Source organism: Scomber scombrus, chromosome 16, assembly GCF_963691925.1.
Source record: "Scomber scombrus chromosome 16, fScoSco1.1, whole genome shotgun sequence".
Lineage (NCBI taxonomy): Eukaryota > Metazoa > Chordata > Actinopteri > Scombriformes > Scombridae > Scomber > Scomber scombrus.
In genome coordinates, this window is record NC_084985.1 from 20,258,992 (window position 1) to 20,277,222 (window position 18,231).

The 18,231-nt window shown below is 40.1% G+C and overlaps 1 protein-coding gene across 1 annotated transcript in view; it reads right to left on the reverse strand.

The window, feature by feature from the left end:
- csmd2 (CUB and Sushi multiple domains 2) overlaps window positions 1-18,231 on the reverse strand; it is a 240,549-nt gene that overhangs the window by 78,019 nt on the left and 144,299 nt on the right. The window contains exons 16-26 of the mRNA XM_062436522.1: window positions 15,728-15,922; window positions 14,198-14,336; window positions 12,134-12,321; window positions 11,128-11,316; window positions 10,406-10,522; window positions 9,714-9,929; window positions 9,159-9,347; window positions 7,662-7,831; window positions 7,333-7,489; window positions 7,021-7,212; window positions 3,106-3,232 (exon numbers count right to left, since the gene is read on the reverse strand). Coding sequence (XP_062292506.1) covers window positions 3,106-3,232; window positions 7,021-7,212; window positions 7,333-7,489; window positions 7,662-7,831; window positions 9,159-9,347; window positions 9,714-9,929; window positions 10,406-10,522; window positions 11,128-11,316; window positions 12,134-12,321; window positions 14,198-14,336; window positions 15,728-15,922 — 1,879 coding nt within the window. The remainder of the gene's footprint in view (window positions 1-3,105; window positions 3,233-7,020; window positions 7,213-7,332; window positions 7,490-7,661; window positions 7,832-9,158; window positions 9,348-9,713; window positions 9,930-10,405; window positions 10,523-11,127; window positions 11,317-12,133; window positions 12,322-14,197; window positions 14,337-15,727; window positions 15,923-18,231) is intronic.

An 18,231-nucleotide genomic window follows, 5' to 3' on the forward strand; every position in this document is an offset into this window, starting at 1 on the left:
TTCCTCAGAAGAAGACTTTTTGAAAAACGGCCTACTCATCTGTGCACCCCTCAACATTCAGCTGAAATTGCTTTTGTCTAAGCACAAGTGTTTGCTTATTGACCTGCTCACTCAAGGTGTTGTTATATCAGTTTTTTTTCAGTTTCATGATACAGAACAGATCTTTCATGGACAGAGAAAATGTGTATGCCTTCTATGCTGTGTATCCCTTCTTACCACAACATTAAAATATTCTCACAAAAATCAGAAACAGTAGTGTTATCACTATCTGAGATTCATGCAAGTGTATGCACATGGGCCACTCTGACCATGTTCTGGCCCCCTGATACCTGGCAACTGAACCCTTTTCCTGTTTCTGATTCTGATGTAATCTATAATTATCAGATTGAATATTTGCATATTATGAATAAATGAATAAATGCATTGACAATATCAATACAGACATAGAACAGTTAGAGGAGGAAAGCCCACAGAAGTACACTGAGATTTTGATATTAGAGGACATTATTTCTTACTAAATACCAATTTTTAGATGAATACTCATCGTTTCATTGTTCAGTGTACCATGTGGCCTAGATCTCTCATTTGCTCTCTGTAGCAGTAACCACTGAATGTTCCATCGGTGAAATGGCTCATTGACTCCCTTATCTATATTCCTTTTATCTTGTTATTATCTCTTTATGTCTATATTCCACTCTCTGCCTCCCACCTATATTCTCTCTCCATCAATAACTTTCTGCAAGCCAGTCTGCAGGCTTTTTAGATGGCTGCTGTCATTCGGCACAACTCCTGGCCTCACACTTACTCAGTAAGGTTTGATTAGTGTGCTACCTTCAGCTACGCCATTTGATATACAAGGAATCCCTGGACTAATGCATTGCAAATTCTTCTCAATAATGAATTGCGTGGGTAAGATCAAAGGCATGGATATGGAGCATATCTTGCAGAGTAATGGCACAGACCCAGAGGTAGTGAAGGCACTAATGAACCTAAACTAGTAATCATAAGGGACCCAAGAATGTCAGATGTGCAAGCTATGGGACAACATCCACACACAAATAGATTCATACAGAAAATTAAAAAGGTACAGTGGAAAAACAACAACCAAAAAAGACATGAAGTGCAGCCTGAAAGTATAGTTTTGGATCTACTTTGAAACTAAACTATTACCAAACTCAAGCTAACACACCAAGCAGATACTAAAAATGGTTGCATTACAAGCCTGACAAAGCATTACGAGGGAAGATGCCAAACTTTTACTTCACTGTGGGCCAGACTTCAGCCGGTTGTTGTCTGAATTTACAATGAAATATTGAACATGAAAACTTTGCACACATAATGTATATAAAAAGGGAAATTGATTCCTTTATATTTAAGCTCATGTGGATGCAAACACATTGGAATCCATTAATCCAATTCATGACAAGAGAGATTACAGCCCTTCTATTATCTATCTACACTATTCTTTCAAGCCCCTACGGCTTATAACACTACATTTGTTTGCTGCTTCATCATCAGAATATTAACTGTGTTCATGCACTGTGCATGAACACAGTTAATATTCTCAACAAATCTCAACACACTTACCCTACTCAATGCATACATCATCCATTTAGTGTTTATCATGAGCATAATCATAAGCATGCTGTTATTTGACTGACACTGGTCTTACCATGCTACAGTCATACAGTATCTTAATGGATAGAGCATAATGATAACACCACCAGGGTTACGGTTTCAATATGAACAAGGACACTGTCTTGTTAAAAATGTATAGCATACACTTGTGATACAGCACTTTCCAAAAACATATTCAGTAAAGGCTTTGAATGATCTTATATGTATAGGGAGACCACATTCGGTGCTTACACACAAGAGCCAGGAAGTATGCCTTTGGAGGGGCAGAGTATAGATAATGGTTAGAGTTTGGATTGTTGGGATGGATCTGGGTGAAAGAGAAATACAAGTTGTTTCATTACCTGTAAAACTGTGACATCTTAATAAATAACATCTGTCATTTGTGCCAACTACTTCATATACAAAATAACACAGGGTCCTGTAATTGACACAAAGCTGCATTCTTGCTTCTGACGCCTCAGGATATAGCACATCCACTAAAACATTTGCATACATAAATGAAAGGCATAAAAGCTTGTAATGCATGAATGCATGCGGACTAAGTGGACGAAGGCAAATAGGTAGGTAGGTGATGGAAAATAAAACATCTAGCTAATTATTCCTGACATTACATTACTTAAATTAGAAATGTGACTGATATAATACAGAAAAGGGTAATAATTTTCAAGCTGGACACCATCCAGTAACTTGAAAGAGAAGAAAAAAATCCTAGCATGGTTGATAAGCTGACTTTGTCCCCTGGTGATGATACCAGATGCCTCATTTTGGGGGTGTAACATTCAGAGAAGGAGCAGCAAGGAATCGATATCCTGGGGCTGCCGGAAAACACACTATACTGCATCATCCACATCATCCCACAGTTTTGCGAGCATCTGGGGATCTCGCAGCATGAGGTGCACGACTCGGTTTGGAAAAAGAACATCTTGGCTGCTTTGCCTTGCTGCCACTGCAAACCCAACCCGGGTGATCCATAGCCATCACAATGGTGGGAGATTTAAGGGTAAGCTTGTTTAAAAAGATCCACATCCAATACAATATATATAACAGAAAAGTGGTAGAGCATAACTTTGAGTCGTTTAAACTGTCTAGGAACCTCTTGCCAAAACCGTACATCAGCAGAATTTGTCTTGCTTACATTTCAAGACAGGTGATCAAATTCCTGAATACATATAACATATACATAGAAGGGCCTTCGTCTTTAAATTCTCTGGTGTAGTGTAGTCTAAAACCTGGAGGCCCTGAGGTGGCATTTCCTTTCACCCAGTAGTAACTCAGCTATTGGCCAACAGCAGCTCACTATAGATTGATTACACAGCAGCCTGTGAAAGTGATGAATACCACTGCAAAAAAGGGGGGCTAAATTGGAAGTATATTGAAAGGTGGTAGATTGAAAGAAAGCCTGGAAAAGAACAATGTAATCAGAAAACTAGAGAGCACACAAAAGGAAACTAAAAAAGTAGTTCAGACCTGATAGTGCTTCCAGGGGCGGCCTCAACGGTCCACATACAGTGCAGGTTGTGTTCATATGGAGCTGGGTAGCCCGGAGACAGGATACGACCAGTAGGCTCATCCTTGATGGTACCGCCACACTCCGCTAGCGAGGAGGGAAAACAGAAGAGAAGATTAAGCAAGTGAATAATGAGGAGAAGTAAAAGACAAAACAGATTAAGGTGCAAAATAAGTCTGAGCTCATCATTGTTTTGAAAGTCAAATTAATACAACGATACAGCAAGGTTAACATACTTAACATATCAGAATCTGCATCGACCCACTTCCAGTAAAGTGCATCACATCAACTCTCTCTCATCATTATTAATTATTGACATAGCAATCATATACTCAAATGTGATGTGCTTCATCATCTTGTTTGCAATTTGAATGATAGGAGGGAGAGCAGCCAACTTAATATACTCTATATGTATCTCCCTCTTGGCTCAGCAAAGACAGTCCACCATCTCGACCATGATCTCATCTCTCTGCCTTTGAAAGCTGATGAACTTGTTGATTGAACAACACATCATTAAATGTATTGACTCAAGTTCATTGTAATTTTTAAGGAAGACGTTTTGACTGATATGTCAAAATACCTACGTCTTGTTTTCAGTTATTCATCAGAAAAGATATGTGTGTACTGAACAGATATGATATGGTTGTATCTATGATGTCTACTAGGCAACATGATCATACCTAGAGTGGAAAACCTGTCATGAATCATATGTTCGTTGGAGGAGTGTCACTCATTGTGCATGCTGGTGTGTGTGTGCACTAGTAGTAGTACAAGTGGGTATGATAGTTCTAGTATCACCTTAAGGCTCAACAAGCGCCCAAAGTATACCACACATACCCCACATCTCTCCAAAAAACATCAAAAAACAACTCTCCAAAAATCAACATCAGCAGAAACATCATGAAACTACAAAGCAAAATCAGAGACCCAATCAAAAACTGTGAAGAATGGAGTTTGTTTTGTAATGAATTGCCATTAAAAACACTGACTGAAAAGCAATTTTCAGCCCCACTCTAATTAACACCTCCTACCCAAAAGATGAATGGAATAAAAAAGAAAATGTTCTTCAACAACATCAGATTTGAAGTGTATCTGTTCACTTTTTTGAGATCATCTCAACTTGAGGTGGGTAAAAACGTCTCCATCCTCTAAGAGGAAAACGGCTACTTTAAACAGGAGGAAAATGGAGGTCTGGGAATCACACTGACGATCATAATGATGTTTGTGAAATCCATCTGTGATTGCAGACTCTGTACATCAACTTTGCAAGACACACACAAACAGAGTGACTAGCAAGCAGTATGTACCTAAGGAACTAACTAAATTAGCATTGCACAGTAGTCACACAGTGAAAGAGGGAGTCGGCTAAGCTGTAGTTTTCATACATATCTAACATGAACATTTTGTCACCTTCCATTTGACAAACATGCGTTTCCTTCTGTTTGCTAATCAGTTTCTCCTTTGTTCCTTTTCTGTCTCTCTCCTCGCCTGTCTCCTTCACTCTGTCCTTCTCCCTCATGCATTATACATTTAAATAGTAATAATCACCAGAGCTGGCCTCTGATCATTTTTGCTGTCAAAGAATAAAACGCACACACCCATACATGCACAAACACACACACACACACACACACACACACACACACACACACACACACACACACCGAGTGAATATAGTATATGTGCAGTTATAAAGATTACATAAAGGATGTGATTGTCAATTGTTCTTTAATAGTGCAAAAAAAGAGGAAAAAAAAACCATGAGAAAACTAGATGAAGAGACAACTCAAAAAAAGTGTGATCTTTACAGTCTTGCAGAGGTTTTTTGTCTTTCTTGAAGTTTTTTTCTTCCTTTGCAATGCTTTTCCTGTTGAAGAAAACTTGCTGTTTCACAGAGTGAAAAGAGAAGACGGTGATCTATCACAGTAAGACAATTCCATCTTCTTCTACCCTTCTGACCTAAGAAACTACCGCTCAATGCTACCATGGCAGTGTAACTCCCTCAGCTACTCCACCCCTTCAATCTATGTCCTCACATACATCTTTCTAGAGTCAACTCCTGCTATACCTCTCTCTCTCTGTGTCTCACTCTCAGCCCAAACTATTTTAAATTCCACTTTCTACAATATTAACTATGTATTAAATATATATTTTATAATATGTTAAGTAAAACACAGCCTATAAATCAAACAGATATCAACATGAGCTCACTGTATGTATATGGTGTATATACATATATATTGTAAATAATACCCTTCAAAGAAGCCCTTTCCATCCTAGGGCTTCTCAGGGATTCAGCCATATATCTTCTCTTTCACTTCTCTGACTTTGAGGATATAAACTCTTCACCTCAGTTTCATTCTTCTCCCCCCCCTGCTTGCTATACCCTTCTCCTCTGTACTCAGTGTGTCCCCTACAGCTGGAAATAATCCCACCATTACAAACAGAAGCAGTCCCTCATCTGTTCCCAAATTCACTCTGGCTGTTAGACTATCATCCACAGCGAAAGGGGCATGGGGAGGACAAACGCATTCAGAGATATACAGTAAGCTCAGTGTTGTTTATACCGAGACCTGAAATTACCTGTCAGTTTGGTTGGAAAACGGAGCCCAGCAATATTATTTTAATCACCTTGGCTGATGTCAAATAACACCTTCCTGTCTGTTTTCTTTACTGAAAGTCAGGTTGGTTTGTGAGAGACTCTGTCAAAATGTCACCTGGGAGAAGATCCCAAAAAAAATTACTCTGGGTTTGTTACCATGACACTATGGGGTATATGTGACATTGTTCATTCATCAGTTTATTACTTTTTTAAATACTACATAATATGTTTGTGTCATCTGGTAGTATGTGATTGGTGAACTGTAGATGCACAAATAAAAAGAAAAGATGGGTAATTTTCAGCTACACCACAGATATGAGCTAACTTGGGTTAAATCTTGCGTATGTTTTCTGGTGTGATGCCAATACAGGAAAAGTCTTATTGTAATAAAAAATAATGTGAAAAGGGGAAATTTCAAACGAGATCCAATGTGAATATGTGGAGCTAAATGGAGCATTCTCAATGAGATAATGCACTGAATGAAGTGCTGGGAAAGCAACCAAGTGGATGCCCCAAAATAGCAAAGCTAACACAAACCACAGAGCTTTTCTTAAACCTGCACAGGCATATTCACATTGTTATTATGAAGAAGAACTAGGTCAGACATCTTAGTAGGGATGATAAATTGAAACTGGTCTGGATTAACAGTGTGCCAAATTGTGAATAACCATTAATAAATGCTGTAATTTAATGTAACACAGCGCAATGTTATTTAATACAACCTGACATATTAGTAAAACACAACATACTTTATCAAATTGTGATGTGAGGAAAGGTGATAACACACTGTGATGTAAGACAGGGCAACACAGAATAACATGATGTGACATCAGAAAACATACCATATGGTGACATGACCAGCGGTGAAAAGTACATTGATTCATGTACTGCACTTAAATATAATTTCCATTTCTGTTACAGATTTAGATATAAGTTAGTTTGTACATTTGTATATTTAAAAGCGTACTTGATAGTCGCTTTCAATTAAACTACCAACATTAGATACATTCCTTGGCTCATTATAATGATCCATAATATCCATAATATAATATATATGTAATATAACACTCTGGCTGTCTGTACAATGAGTCCTTTTGAAGCTTTAATACATTTTAGTGACACTTCTGTAGTTTATTGGGTATATTTACATAGCGACACTAGTATTTTTACTTAAGTAAATAATCTGAGGCAACAGAACCTAAAATTATATTGGCAAATACGTTTTGAATTTTGAAAGTGAATTCCAACACCTTATGAAGAGCATCTGACTCACCAACACAGAGTGGGAGGGGGCTGTCCCATGCTCTCCTTTCTCCCCTCAGGCAGGTGAGCACCTCAGGGCCTTTAAGGGTGTAGCCTGGATCACAGCTATATGATACGGTGCTCCCTGCAAAATGGCCCTTGTCCTCCCGCTTGTAGCCAAACTGGGGAACACCTGGATCCTCACATTTCACCAGTTCGAAACCTGTTCGAAGGGAGAAAGAAAAATGAAAAATGTGAGGAGAGAAGGGGGATTGGTGTTTGAATTAAATGTTTAAAAAAAAAAAAAAAAGTTTTTGTGAGTAAGATAGAGATTGTTACTCACTGGTGAAGTGCAATTCAAAGCCTTTACTGGTATTATCGGCATTGCTGACGAACTCAAGCCACATGGAGCTAGACGTGGAATTCAGAGTTGTGTCTAGCAGCTCACTGCTTGTAAACAGCCCCAGCATACGAGCGTTATTACTGCTGCCATCAAAGACCTGGAAGGAAGAAAGAGTGGGATGAAGCATCTGAATTAAGACGATCAGGTGCACGCACGCACGCACACACACACACACACACACACACACACACACACACACACACAGACAGATATGCTGATAAAGGCTGCGTAACACAACGTTGAGGGTAACTCCCCCCGCGCTCCCTCACTTTAAGTACGTCATCTTCCTCCAATCTGAAGTCTCGTGCTCGTAGCTGGATGCCTTTGCCAGGCTGCGTCTGGATGGAGTAGATGCACTCGTGGTTGTTGCCGTAGTAACCGGGGTAGTTGGGTGAGAGAAGCACCCCTTGCATGCCAGTCACGGATGAGCCGCATTCAGCTAGAGAAAAAGAGAGGGAGCAGAAAGACAGAGAGAGAGAGAGAGAGAGAGGGGGGAAGGGAGAAGGCAGTGGTGTGGGAGAGAGCAGAAGACATGTCAATCGCTATATGCTTGAAACTCAAAGTGTATTTATTCATGCTGTCATGCATAGGGAGATTGGGAGAGATGATGGGGAGAGGAATGTGGTCAGTGACAATACCTGAATGTTGGGTGGCGCATCGTCATAATCACACCGCAATCTGAATATGATTAACTGTAATTTCAGCTCTGTTGAAAATGTGTTTTTTCGGAATCAAATCTCTCTCTCGCTCTCTTTTTTTAATAGAAAAATATCTGCCAGAAACTAAATGACCACAAATGTACCCACACTTTTAACTTCTTGAATGCAGTAAGGTAAAATGAGGTGAGGTAATGGGATTGTCTGAAGAAGATTGTATGAGTTTCTAAAATAAGGCTGAATATGACTGCCAGAAGAAACAGATCACCACTGACAACTTTATTTAGAGGCAGAAATGGAGCGACACACAACCAACTGGTAGCTTTACTCCATCAGAAAAAAAGAAGATGTGAGAAGAGGAGCAAAAGAAACAGACGTTCGAGCGAATGTTAAATGTTTGCCTTGAAATTATACTTGACCTATTTTACACATGTGTAAACACTCAAACACACAACATCTGGAAACAAGTCAGATATCATTGGTGTGGGTAAAGAACATGAATGTGGCTTTGTAAATGAGCATTTATTAAACTGTAATTACTACTCAAATAGAGTTTCAAAATTGTTCAAATGACTTTCTATTATATATATATAAGTATGCAGTTGCTAGTCGGTCAATAATCATCAAGCTCTATGCTTTCCCTATCATTAGGCCATTAGGACACTGTTCATTTTCATATCATCTGCACACTAATCTCTGCTCTTGAGATTTTGTGCATCATAGAATCAACACACTGACCTAAATCTTTATAGTTTAACCTGTCATTTTCCCCAGATATTAGTAAGAAGCAACATCAATAATTAACACATATCAGCTCTTTAATGTCATCCTCATTAGAGATTCTGCTCTGTGTAATTTGGACAAAGTCAAAAAGACTGTTTCTGGAAAGCTATCTAATGAAAGGACTAAATGTGGGAGGATGGAGGGGTGATAATGAGGAGAAGGGAGAGGGAAATGCCTTGTCTTCCAACATGACTGACAGTTTTGTACATTTCTTAATGGGTGGGTGTATGAGGAAAGGGTTTGTGTGAAGATATGGCCGGGTGATGGTGGGGGGGGGGGGGGGGTCGGGGAGTGAGAAAAGCCAAAATAAAGCATGTGACCACCTACCAACACACCTTGGCAGAGGGGAGCTCCACACCCGCCTCCTGCCCCCTAAGCACACCACCCTCGCCGGACCCTCGAGTCGGTAACCTGGGAAACAAGAGAAGATAAGGGCGTCCCCAACCCCGTACTGCAGGCCCTTTCTGGTACTGTACGGTGGGATTCCAGGATCCTCACATGGCTCCAAATCATATTCTGCAAAACAGAGAAAGAATTTTTAAAATCCAGTGCTGATAATATCCTGTGATGCATTCATACATAAAACACTTAACTGTGACATCTGCTTTTTTGTTTGCGCTTGATACAATCACAGTCAATGCCTTTTCCTATGATGTTTAAATGTGTGAAAGTATGAATTTAACTGATCAAGTCTTCTGTCACGCTTTGAAAGGCTGAGAATGTATTCCCACTGATAAAAACAAGAGTGTAAACCATGATTTAATATGATCAAATTCCCTCAAATCTTAGATCACATCTAAACGGCAAAACATTAAATGTCATTTTCATCTGTACCTTCTTTTTCTCTCTCTCAGTGTTTTGATTTACTAAATCCATTCTCACCAGAGAAGGTGATGTTGAATCCCTCGTAGGAAACAGAGAAGTCAGACAGAAAGCGGATCTGAGCCGTGTAGTTTCCAAACAGGCCTGCGCTGAGAGGCGTGGGCAAGGTGGAGCCTGTCAGTTTCCACAGGGGCTGAGAGAAGCTGCCATTCTCTGTCACCAGCAAATGGTCATGAGGACTCTCAAGGTGGAAGGTGTGAAAGGTGAATTGGACACCTGAAAAAGAGAGGAAGAATGGACCATGGCCTTTTTGACAGTGGTGGCGTTTTTTCCATTAATATACACATTATGTACATACAATTTTTCAGTCATTGGAAACAAAGTTTTGGCAGTTTCAGGCATTAATCTTTGGATTCATGTGAAATGCAATATTACTGCTTTCATAATGCATCCAGCCTCAGTTCCCTGTCTTGCTCTCCTATTACTTACTTTACAACAACATTACACCCACGCAGAAAGAGCAACAGCAAATAAGGCTGTGTCAATCTGATGTGAGTGCTCTACCAAAGGTGACATATGACTGAGGACTCGTTCCATGGTGCTGCAGTCCTATGCTAGCCTCTCAGCGGCCCAGTCTTAAAGAGATGGCTTGTTCGGAGAAACAAAAAGGCCACTCAGTAGGGGGAAATGACATTGTAGGGTAAATTGAATTTGACTGCTACATGTGTTGACACAGAATTTTCTCTGCTAACCTTTGCCATGGGAGGTCTCGATTATCCACGTGCAGTTAAGGTTGTGCGGGTAAAAGTCTGGAAAGCCCGGTGACAGGATGGTGCCCACGTTGCCCTGGATATAACCTCCGCACAACGCTGGTGACACAGGACGAATGGAAACAACAGAGATGGATGACGAGAAATGAGAGGAGAACAGACAGGCAAAAATTGAAGTGGGTAAAACGAAGTAAATGGAGACAGGAATAAAATGTCCCAAAAAAAAAAAAAAAAAGGTAAAAGTCGTCTGTGCATTTACAATATGGTAAAATGCATTTTATAAGAGGTGCCCTTCAGGACAACATAAAAGGGACAGAGTGGTATCATCAATATCATTACAAAGTGGGCAGAAATCAATACTGTCCCTAAATATAAAAGCATTTACAGATGAGGAAAAAGGAAAACATCAAAGGGTAAGCTCACTCCCGTACATATAAAACATTTATGATGAAATGAGGCAAAAAATGTTAATGTCTAAAGCAAAAGCCGTTGAAAGAAACATGATCATCCTCTATGGATTTTATGATTACTCAGAAATATACAGCGATTAAAATGTGATGCAATATCAAGCAAAGTGCTCAAAATGATTGTTCATGTTTCATCTGAAACAACATACAATGTTATTTGCTTAAATATCATTCACTACAAGGAGGAAATCTGACAGGGGAGAGTGTAAATTTCTAGGTCAATAATTTTGGACGTACCATCACAGCTAGGCAGAGGGCGGCTCCACTGAAAATTGGGTTCACATTCTAAAGGCTCTGTGTCACTAAGCGTGTACCCTGCGTCACAGCTAAATGTCACCAAAGCGCCCACGTAGAAGTCATTTCCATGTCGCTGTCCGTTGACAGGTATTCCAGGGTCCACGCAGTGATCTGACTGTAACTGCAGGGCTAGACAAAAAAAAACAAAAAACAAGTAAGTAAAAAATGTTTATAAAAAAAGACACAGTCACACATATAATTCACCTGCTTGTAGTATAATTAGGCTTAAATCCCTGTATTTCTGTAGGTCAAGTGCAGGGCAAGGACTGTTAGCAGGCAGTTTGATTTCTCCAAGCAATTCTGATTAATAATTTACATGAACATCCTTTTTTCAACTGGAATGAACCAATGAGAAGTTCCAGTACGCTTTCCTGCTCCACCTTCCATAGTTTCTGCCTAAGTAAGCCGCATAGTAAATTATTAAAGCTTTGCAGAGATTTACCAACAGAGAAAGTGCAAAAGCTTACCGGTGTGAGCTTCACAGGTAGAAACAAGGATAGAAATGTCTCAAGCACTGAATTTAAAGCTTGAGTGAAAACACGCGTGTGTGTGTGTGCATGCATGCATGCATACATGCGACAGTATATGCAGAATTTTGAGTGAGGCAATGTGTGTCTAGGCAGGGATATTTGACAAGAATAATCTCACCCCATTTATTTTCTAATTATAGGTGTTATAATAAGAATGGCTTCATGCTGAAATTGAGAGCCTGTGGAGATAATATTTACAGGCAAGACTCAATAGCTTTTATAAGTGTGGTGAACAAGGCTTGTGGTTTTTGTCTCAGATTTGGTCTGTCTGTGTTATAATAGATTCATATTCATTAGTATCTGTGAAGTATGGGTGAATGATTCCTCCCTTTACAGTGGATACTGTTGCAGTCCTATATGGATACTGTTATAGGTTTGGCTTTGTGTTCACAGGTTCACAAACTTTTTGCTCTTACTTTCGTAACGTATGCGGAAGCCGATGTCAGAGTGGCTCTTGTCAGTGGAGAAGAGCAGATACACGAAGTTGGAGGTGCTTATGAGGAACTGGGGAACCTGGGTGCCCTGGTAACTTCCGATCAGAGGTGAAGAGGGGAAACGTCCATCACGGACCTCAAGGATGTCATAGTTGACCTCAGTGCGGAACCTGAAATCATGGAAATTAGTTGAACAAGGTGTTATAGAAATTGGCTCACAACAACAAAGCCTAAATGACTTTAATAAATAATTGCAATATCTATCTTCATAAAAACATTAATCTCAAGAAATGACATGTTACCATACATTAAACCCCACGTAAAAATGTGAGCAGAAAAGCAGTATTAGGTTGGGTATTCAATTTCATGGGCAATTCTCATCAGCTTCAGTGTTGAGTCATGGCTACAGTATGGTGAATGCAGGGGCTTATTCATTGTGTTTCTGTTGTTTTTTAGGGAATATAAACCACTAAAGTAGAATTTAAGCTGATTTGATGGAGGCCTTAAGTTGCACTGTGTCAACATTTACTTGGTGCACATTCAAAAACATATTTTTGTTTATCAAAATTACCCCAACAGGGGGTGAATTGGGGTCTATAGCTCATTTTTGCCCTGAGGCCTCAAGTTGTTTGATCCGCCCACAGGCAAATCGACAGCACTAAGTGATATTTAGAATTAATAAGGAAAATCTTCTAATTAACTAATTATAAAAGCAACTAGAGACCTTTGTAGAGATCATAAAAATAGATATTTATGTCTTCTACATTTAGCCTCAGTTTAAATCCTTAATGTTGCATTCCATGCAAACTGAAGAAAAGTGACTATTGTTTGATAAAATATTAAAGATCATTAATTAAACTATTTCCAGTTTACACATGTTGATTTCAAAAAAATCTCATAACATGTGTCACGCTTCGCTTAGTGTGCATGTGTGTCTGGTCGGTCATAGGCTACTTTTGGGGACTAATTGTTAATTGGGGACTGTTTGTCCAGTTAGGAAAAAAAGCCTTATCCTCAGTTGGGTCAGTGGTTTAAGTTATTGCTAGGTTAAGATTAAGGTTAAGGTTAGGTAAGTAGTGGTTATGGTTAGGGTTTGGATTAACCTCCAGGAAATGAATTTAAGTCCATGTAAAGTCCCCAAAAGTGACCATGATCTGATATGTGTGTGTGTGTGTGTGTGTCTGTGTGTGTGTGTGTGTGTGTGTGTGTGTGTGTGTGTGTGTGTGTGTGTGTGTGTGTGTGTGTGTGTGTGTGTGTGTGTGTGTGTGTGGTGTTCGCGCAAGCTCATGTTGTTTTTCTGTCATTGTTGTTAGAGCCACTTCATCTTCAAAGCCATGAATAAATTGCTTTGTTTCAGAACCATGTCATCTAAATGAAGCGGTTTGTGATATTTTATTGATGTTACATAAAAATTAAAGAGCAACAAACATTTATGTTGTATTCATTTTGCATGGTGTGCTGTCGTAGCAGGGACGAGGATGAGATGGGCTTGCAAGCTTAGTGAAACGCTAATGTAGCGTTTCATCCCACAACTCTCTCTAACTGTCTCTCTCTCAGACATCAGGACAAATTACCTCCTCTCCCATCTCTCAGATCCCCTTTGACAGACCATCTCCACTTACATATGAATTACATACACATACAGTATACATTTACATACATGCACATCTTGGTAGGGTTAGCGTGTGTGTGTTTATGTTTGTAGATGTGCACATAAACTGCAATAATATCTGCAGATCCTTTAGGGATAAGGGTATCAAATGAAAGGATCAAATACTTATGAGCACTAACTAAATAAAGCATAATATTATCTGGGTTGGGGGTTTGTGTTGATGTGAATTACATTTACCACATTACCACCAGAAAGGGAAAACAGGGGAAGCGATTAAAGAGAATGATGGCACACAAAATGTGAACACATGTTGAGGTTGTGACAAAGTAAAAGCAGAACAAATATGAGCTTTTCTGGGATTAAAAAAAGAAAAAGAAAAAGAAAAATGAAAAAAAGACAGTGACACAGCAGCAGTTGCCATCTGGGTGACTCACTTGTCGAAAATGATCTTGATGGGGTAGCCTGGAGGAGCCTCAATGATCCATTCACAGTTTAGGGCCTCCTTATAGAGTTCTGGCCAGCCAGGGGAGAGGATGATCCCACTGGGAGACTTCAGATCGCCTCCACACGGAGCTAACAGAAAGAAAGAACAAAGACCAGATAAAGATTGAATTATGTATTTCCTTTCTAGCTGATGTATGACAGTGTCCAAAGATGATCTCACGCATCAGCCAGAGCTCATCCCATTTCTTTTACTGCCAGGCTCTGTTTAATGTAAATTGGTGACAGCTCACTTCAAGGTTAACCATTTCTACAAGGGACATGCCCGTTACTGTGTGTGTGTGTGTGTGTGTTAGTGTGTGTATGTGTATGCATGTTTCCTTTCCTGTGCTGTCGTCGTTTAAATCTATCATCAAATCCCTCCTACAACAGCGCTGCTGTCGTCCCCATCAAATGGGGAAAAACTGAACATCTTTGATCGTTAGCACAGAAGACACTTGAGCACAGCGACCTCTCTCCAGTACCTTCATCTCCCTTACTGCTCACTTTGCCGTGCACCTCTTTAACTGCCTATCCTTAACCAGAACACACAGGCACAGTGGAGGGCTTAGTTACAGTGCCAGATCCCCGCTCCCTTTGAAGTAGACTGATTTAATCAGCCAACTCAGCATACTGAAGGACATCTATAAAACGCACTACGCTACAAACGCAGGGGTATGATAGATGGTCTCAGAGGAATACAAAGCTCCTGTGGCACACAGAGGGGATTGACATGTTTTAATAATGGTTTCTCCGCTACGTATCATGAATAGTGAACTTGATTAGGCCCCTTAGAGCCCAAGCCATGTTTGTACTTCATGTGCTGCGATGCTGGCATCCAAGAACCTTAGCTAGTTCATTTCTAGCTTTATATTAGCTTCATCAGTTTCTTATTTGCCTTTTCTGTTTTTCTGGAAATAGTTAATAGAATACTAGATCAGGTAGAGGTAAATGGATGGTTCAGCTGAATATAAGCTAATAATGTCTGCTACATCAGACCTTTAAAAGAGCAAAACTGGTGTATTATTACCAATTATTATCCTCTACATAAAATTATAAGACATCACTAAATAATTTTATCTGCATTGTTATGTCTTCCTCTCGTAAAAAGCAGAAGCAGCAAATTCATTTTTATTCACAATTTGGAGCGTTCAGGAGAAATCTCTTCACTATCAAGATGCAGTGATGCTGCATTATTGGCTTGAATGGACAATAAACAAACATATTCCCATTTCATTGGTTTGTAACTGTTTGTATGTAAGCTATAACACAGTGAGCACCCAGCTAATGAAGTGCAAGACCCTGGAACAAATGCTTCCAGTAGAACAGATCCTCCTTTTAATGAATGAAATCCTCTGAATATTTACCCTTGTGGTATCTGAATTTTATGGAGCCAGCTAACTATGCCAGTTCCAAAATGAATATTTAATATACAACTAGCCTTGTGTGTTTATGTGTGTGATGATGGTTGTTCCTTTACTGACCTTCACAGCGAGGAACAGCATTGTCCCACACCACATTGCCATCCTTAAGAATACAGGATATGGTCTGCGAGCCATGGGTCTTGACGAAGCCCTCCTCACACAGGAATGAGATGGAACTGCCCAACTGAAGGCTCTCACCAAAGCGCTTCCCATTAACCGGCACTCCTGGGTCTGGGCATTCATTGTGTCGAAACGCTATAAGAAATGCAGATAGGAGATGTGTTAAAGTGTGGATGAGAGCATGTAAAAGAGAACAAAAGAAGCATCACCACTGTCAGTTCTTTCAAATGTTCAGTAGAAGAGCTGATTACTCATTTCATACACATAGCATTGCATAAAATATGAGGAATATTGTTTTCAGTTCCTAAACAAACTTTGATGATTTTTTTTTTTTTAAATAAACAAGTGTTTCTTTGTTGAAAACTTGTAATTTCCCCGGTATTTATCTCTCCACAGAGATTCTAAAATAATTACCCAAGTTTGGAGACAAAACTTTTTTTCCTGCTGTCAGCATTTAGCAATGCCAGCATTTAACAAGAGGAAATTTGTTTCACTTAGTGAGTCACATTGATTCACCCTGCTGCAGTAATTCTATAGGGTGGTAAACCACACAGTTTGCAGAACATCAGTGGCAGATGACACTGCTGAATGATGCGTGGAACAAATAAACCAAGAATATTGTTTTCATACAACCTAAACCTTTATTTACAGTATCAACTCTCTCGATGAAACTTCAAGTAGTAGCCAATTAGAAAGGCCACACAAGCAGAGGCATAACCCTGGAACAAGGCATGTAAACAAATACATCACCTATGCCACTATCTCTCTCATTCCTGTACACACACACGGTTAGGTGACACATGTAGGTGTTGATGAATTCCTCTCCTGTATTCATTGGACCCAAACAGAGTGTGAGCCACATCTCATCCATCATGATCATCTTATTTATTAACGTGCCAAAAATCCCCTCAATACAGTTTGGCATGTCCTTAATTAACATGAATGATGGAAGTTGTCCGCTCAGCCCCACAACCTCTTAAAAACAGTCCTGTAGTTAGATGACACTGTTTTCAGGAACTAACCGACATCCTCAATTAACTGCTCTTGACATTCATTCACCATGCTGCAATTTTTATATATTTATTCATCTAACTTTCTGATTAATGCATTAGTTGCCATGTGTTGTCCACATTGCAGCTTCACAGAGGCACCTGGGCTGGGTTGATGAAATGTCTGCAAATGAGCTAGAGCAAAGGCACACATACATTCTGTGGTATGGCGTGTTAGCTACAGTGAGTGTTGCCCCTGGATCCTGCTTGTAGTTTCTTAAAATCTTTAAATCTCCAGAATATATCGTCATTTTAAATAGCAGTCGACAGTACACTGGATCAAAAGTACTCACTAACAAACAAGAGTGTGCAGCCATTCTAGCCTCCCTGTGAGGATGTGCACAGAAGTGCTTTCAGCACTCCATTCACATGTTTTGAGCTCTAACATGCTGATTTTAAGCAGACTAAGGGCCACGTTTTTGTGGAGGCGCAACAACTGGTGCAAGCAGTGCTCCGACTGTTCTGAAATTTTTCTGACCTTGAAACTCAATTTGCCTTGGTGATCAGTGCAGAGTGCACAGTGTACAGGTGGGCGTAGAGGCGCAGACAGGTGGGAGGTTCATTCAAATTAAGCAGAAATAAGGTCTTAGACGCTTACCAACAGGATCAAACTAAATACCTACTGCAAACGTGCTACAACAACGGATTAATGCTTGAAATATAAATTTTATATCAATTATACACTTTCACACCAAAATCGGCACAGAAAACACCCACATTGTCCATGTACCTAATGCATACCACGCTGCGCTTGTAGTTGCAGTTACCCAGGAAGCTCAAAGCCTGTGACGACGACCCCCCCCCCCCCCCCAATCTATGAGGAGTGCTTCACCATGTCTACACTATGAGCCTGGGTCTTCTAAGCTCATGTTGCAGAAGACATCCTGCCTCATTCCTGTTTAAAAGACACCATGCCCCAGTGGCTCCAAGGACTATAGACCAGTGACACTGACCTCCCATATGATAACGACTGCAGAGAGACTTGTTCTGGAGCATTTCCAGCCAACGGTCAAGCCACTCTTGGACCCCCTCTAGTTCACCTACCAGCCCTAAATGGGAATTGGGAGTTTGCTGTGCAAGGCCAGTGATGTTGTGGCTGTGGTGCTAGACTCTCTGGAGGATGCTGTCCAAGGTATTTGTCATCTTGGACAATGACTCCCTCCATGATGTCCTAGTCAAGCACAGTCATTCAACTGAAATGCATCAAAGAGGGCCACAGGAAGTCATTCCTGTCTGTGACTATCACACTTTACAACTCCTCCCTCAGGGTGTCCAAACCTCAGTCAATAGACTGGCCCCTTGGACTAATTTCACCCCTGTCAGCAGCTCATTCATTTATAATTTATGTTTTCAACTGTGCAATACTGAATTAACAGTACAATCATTTTGGGCAAT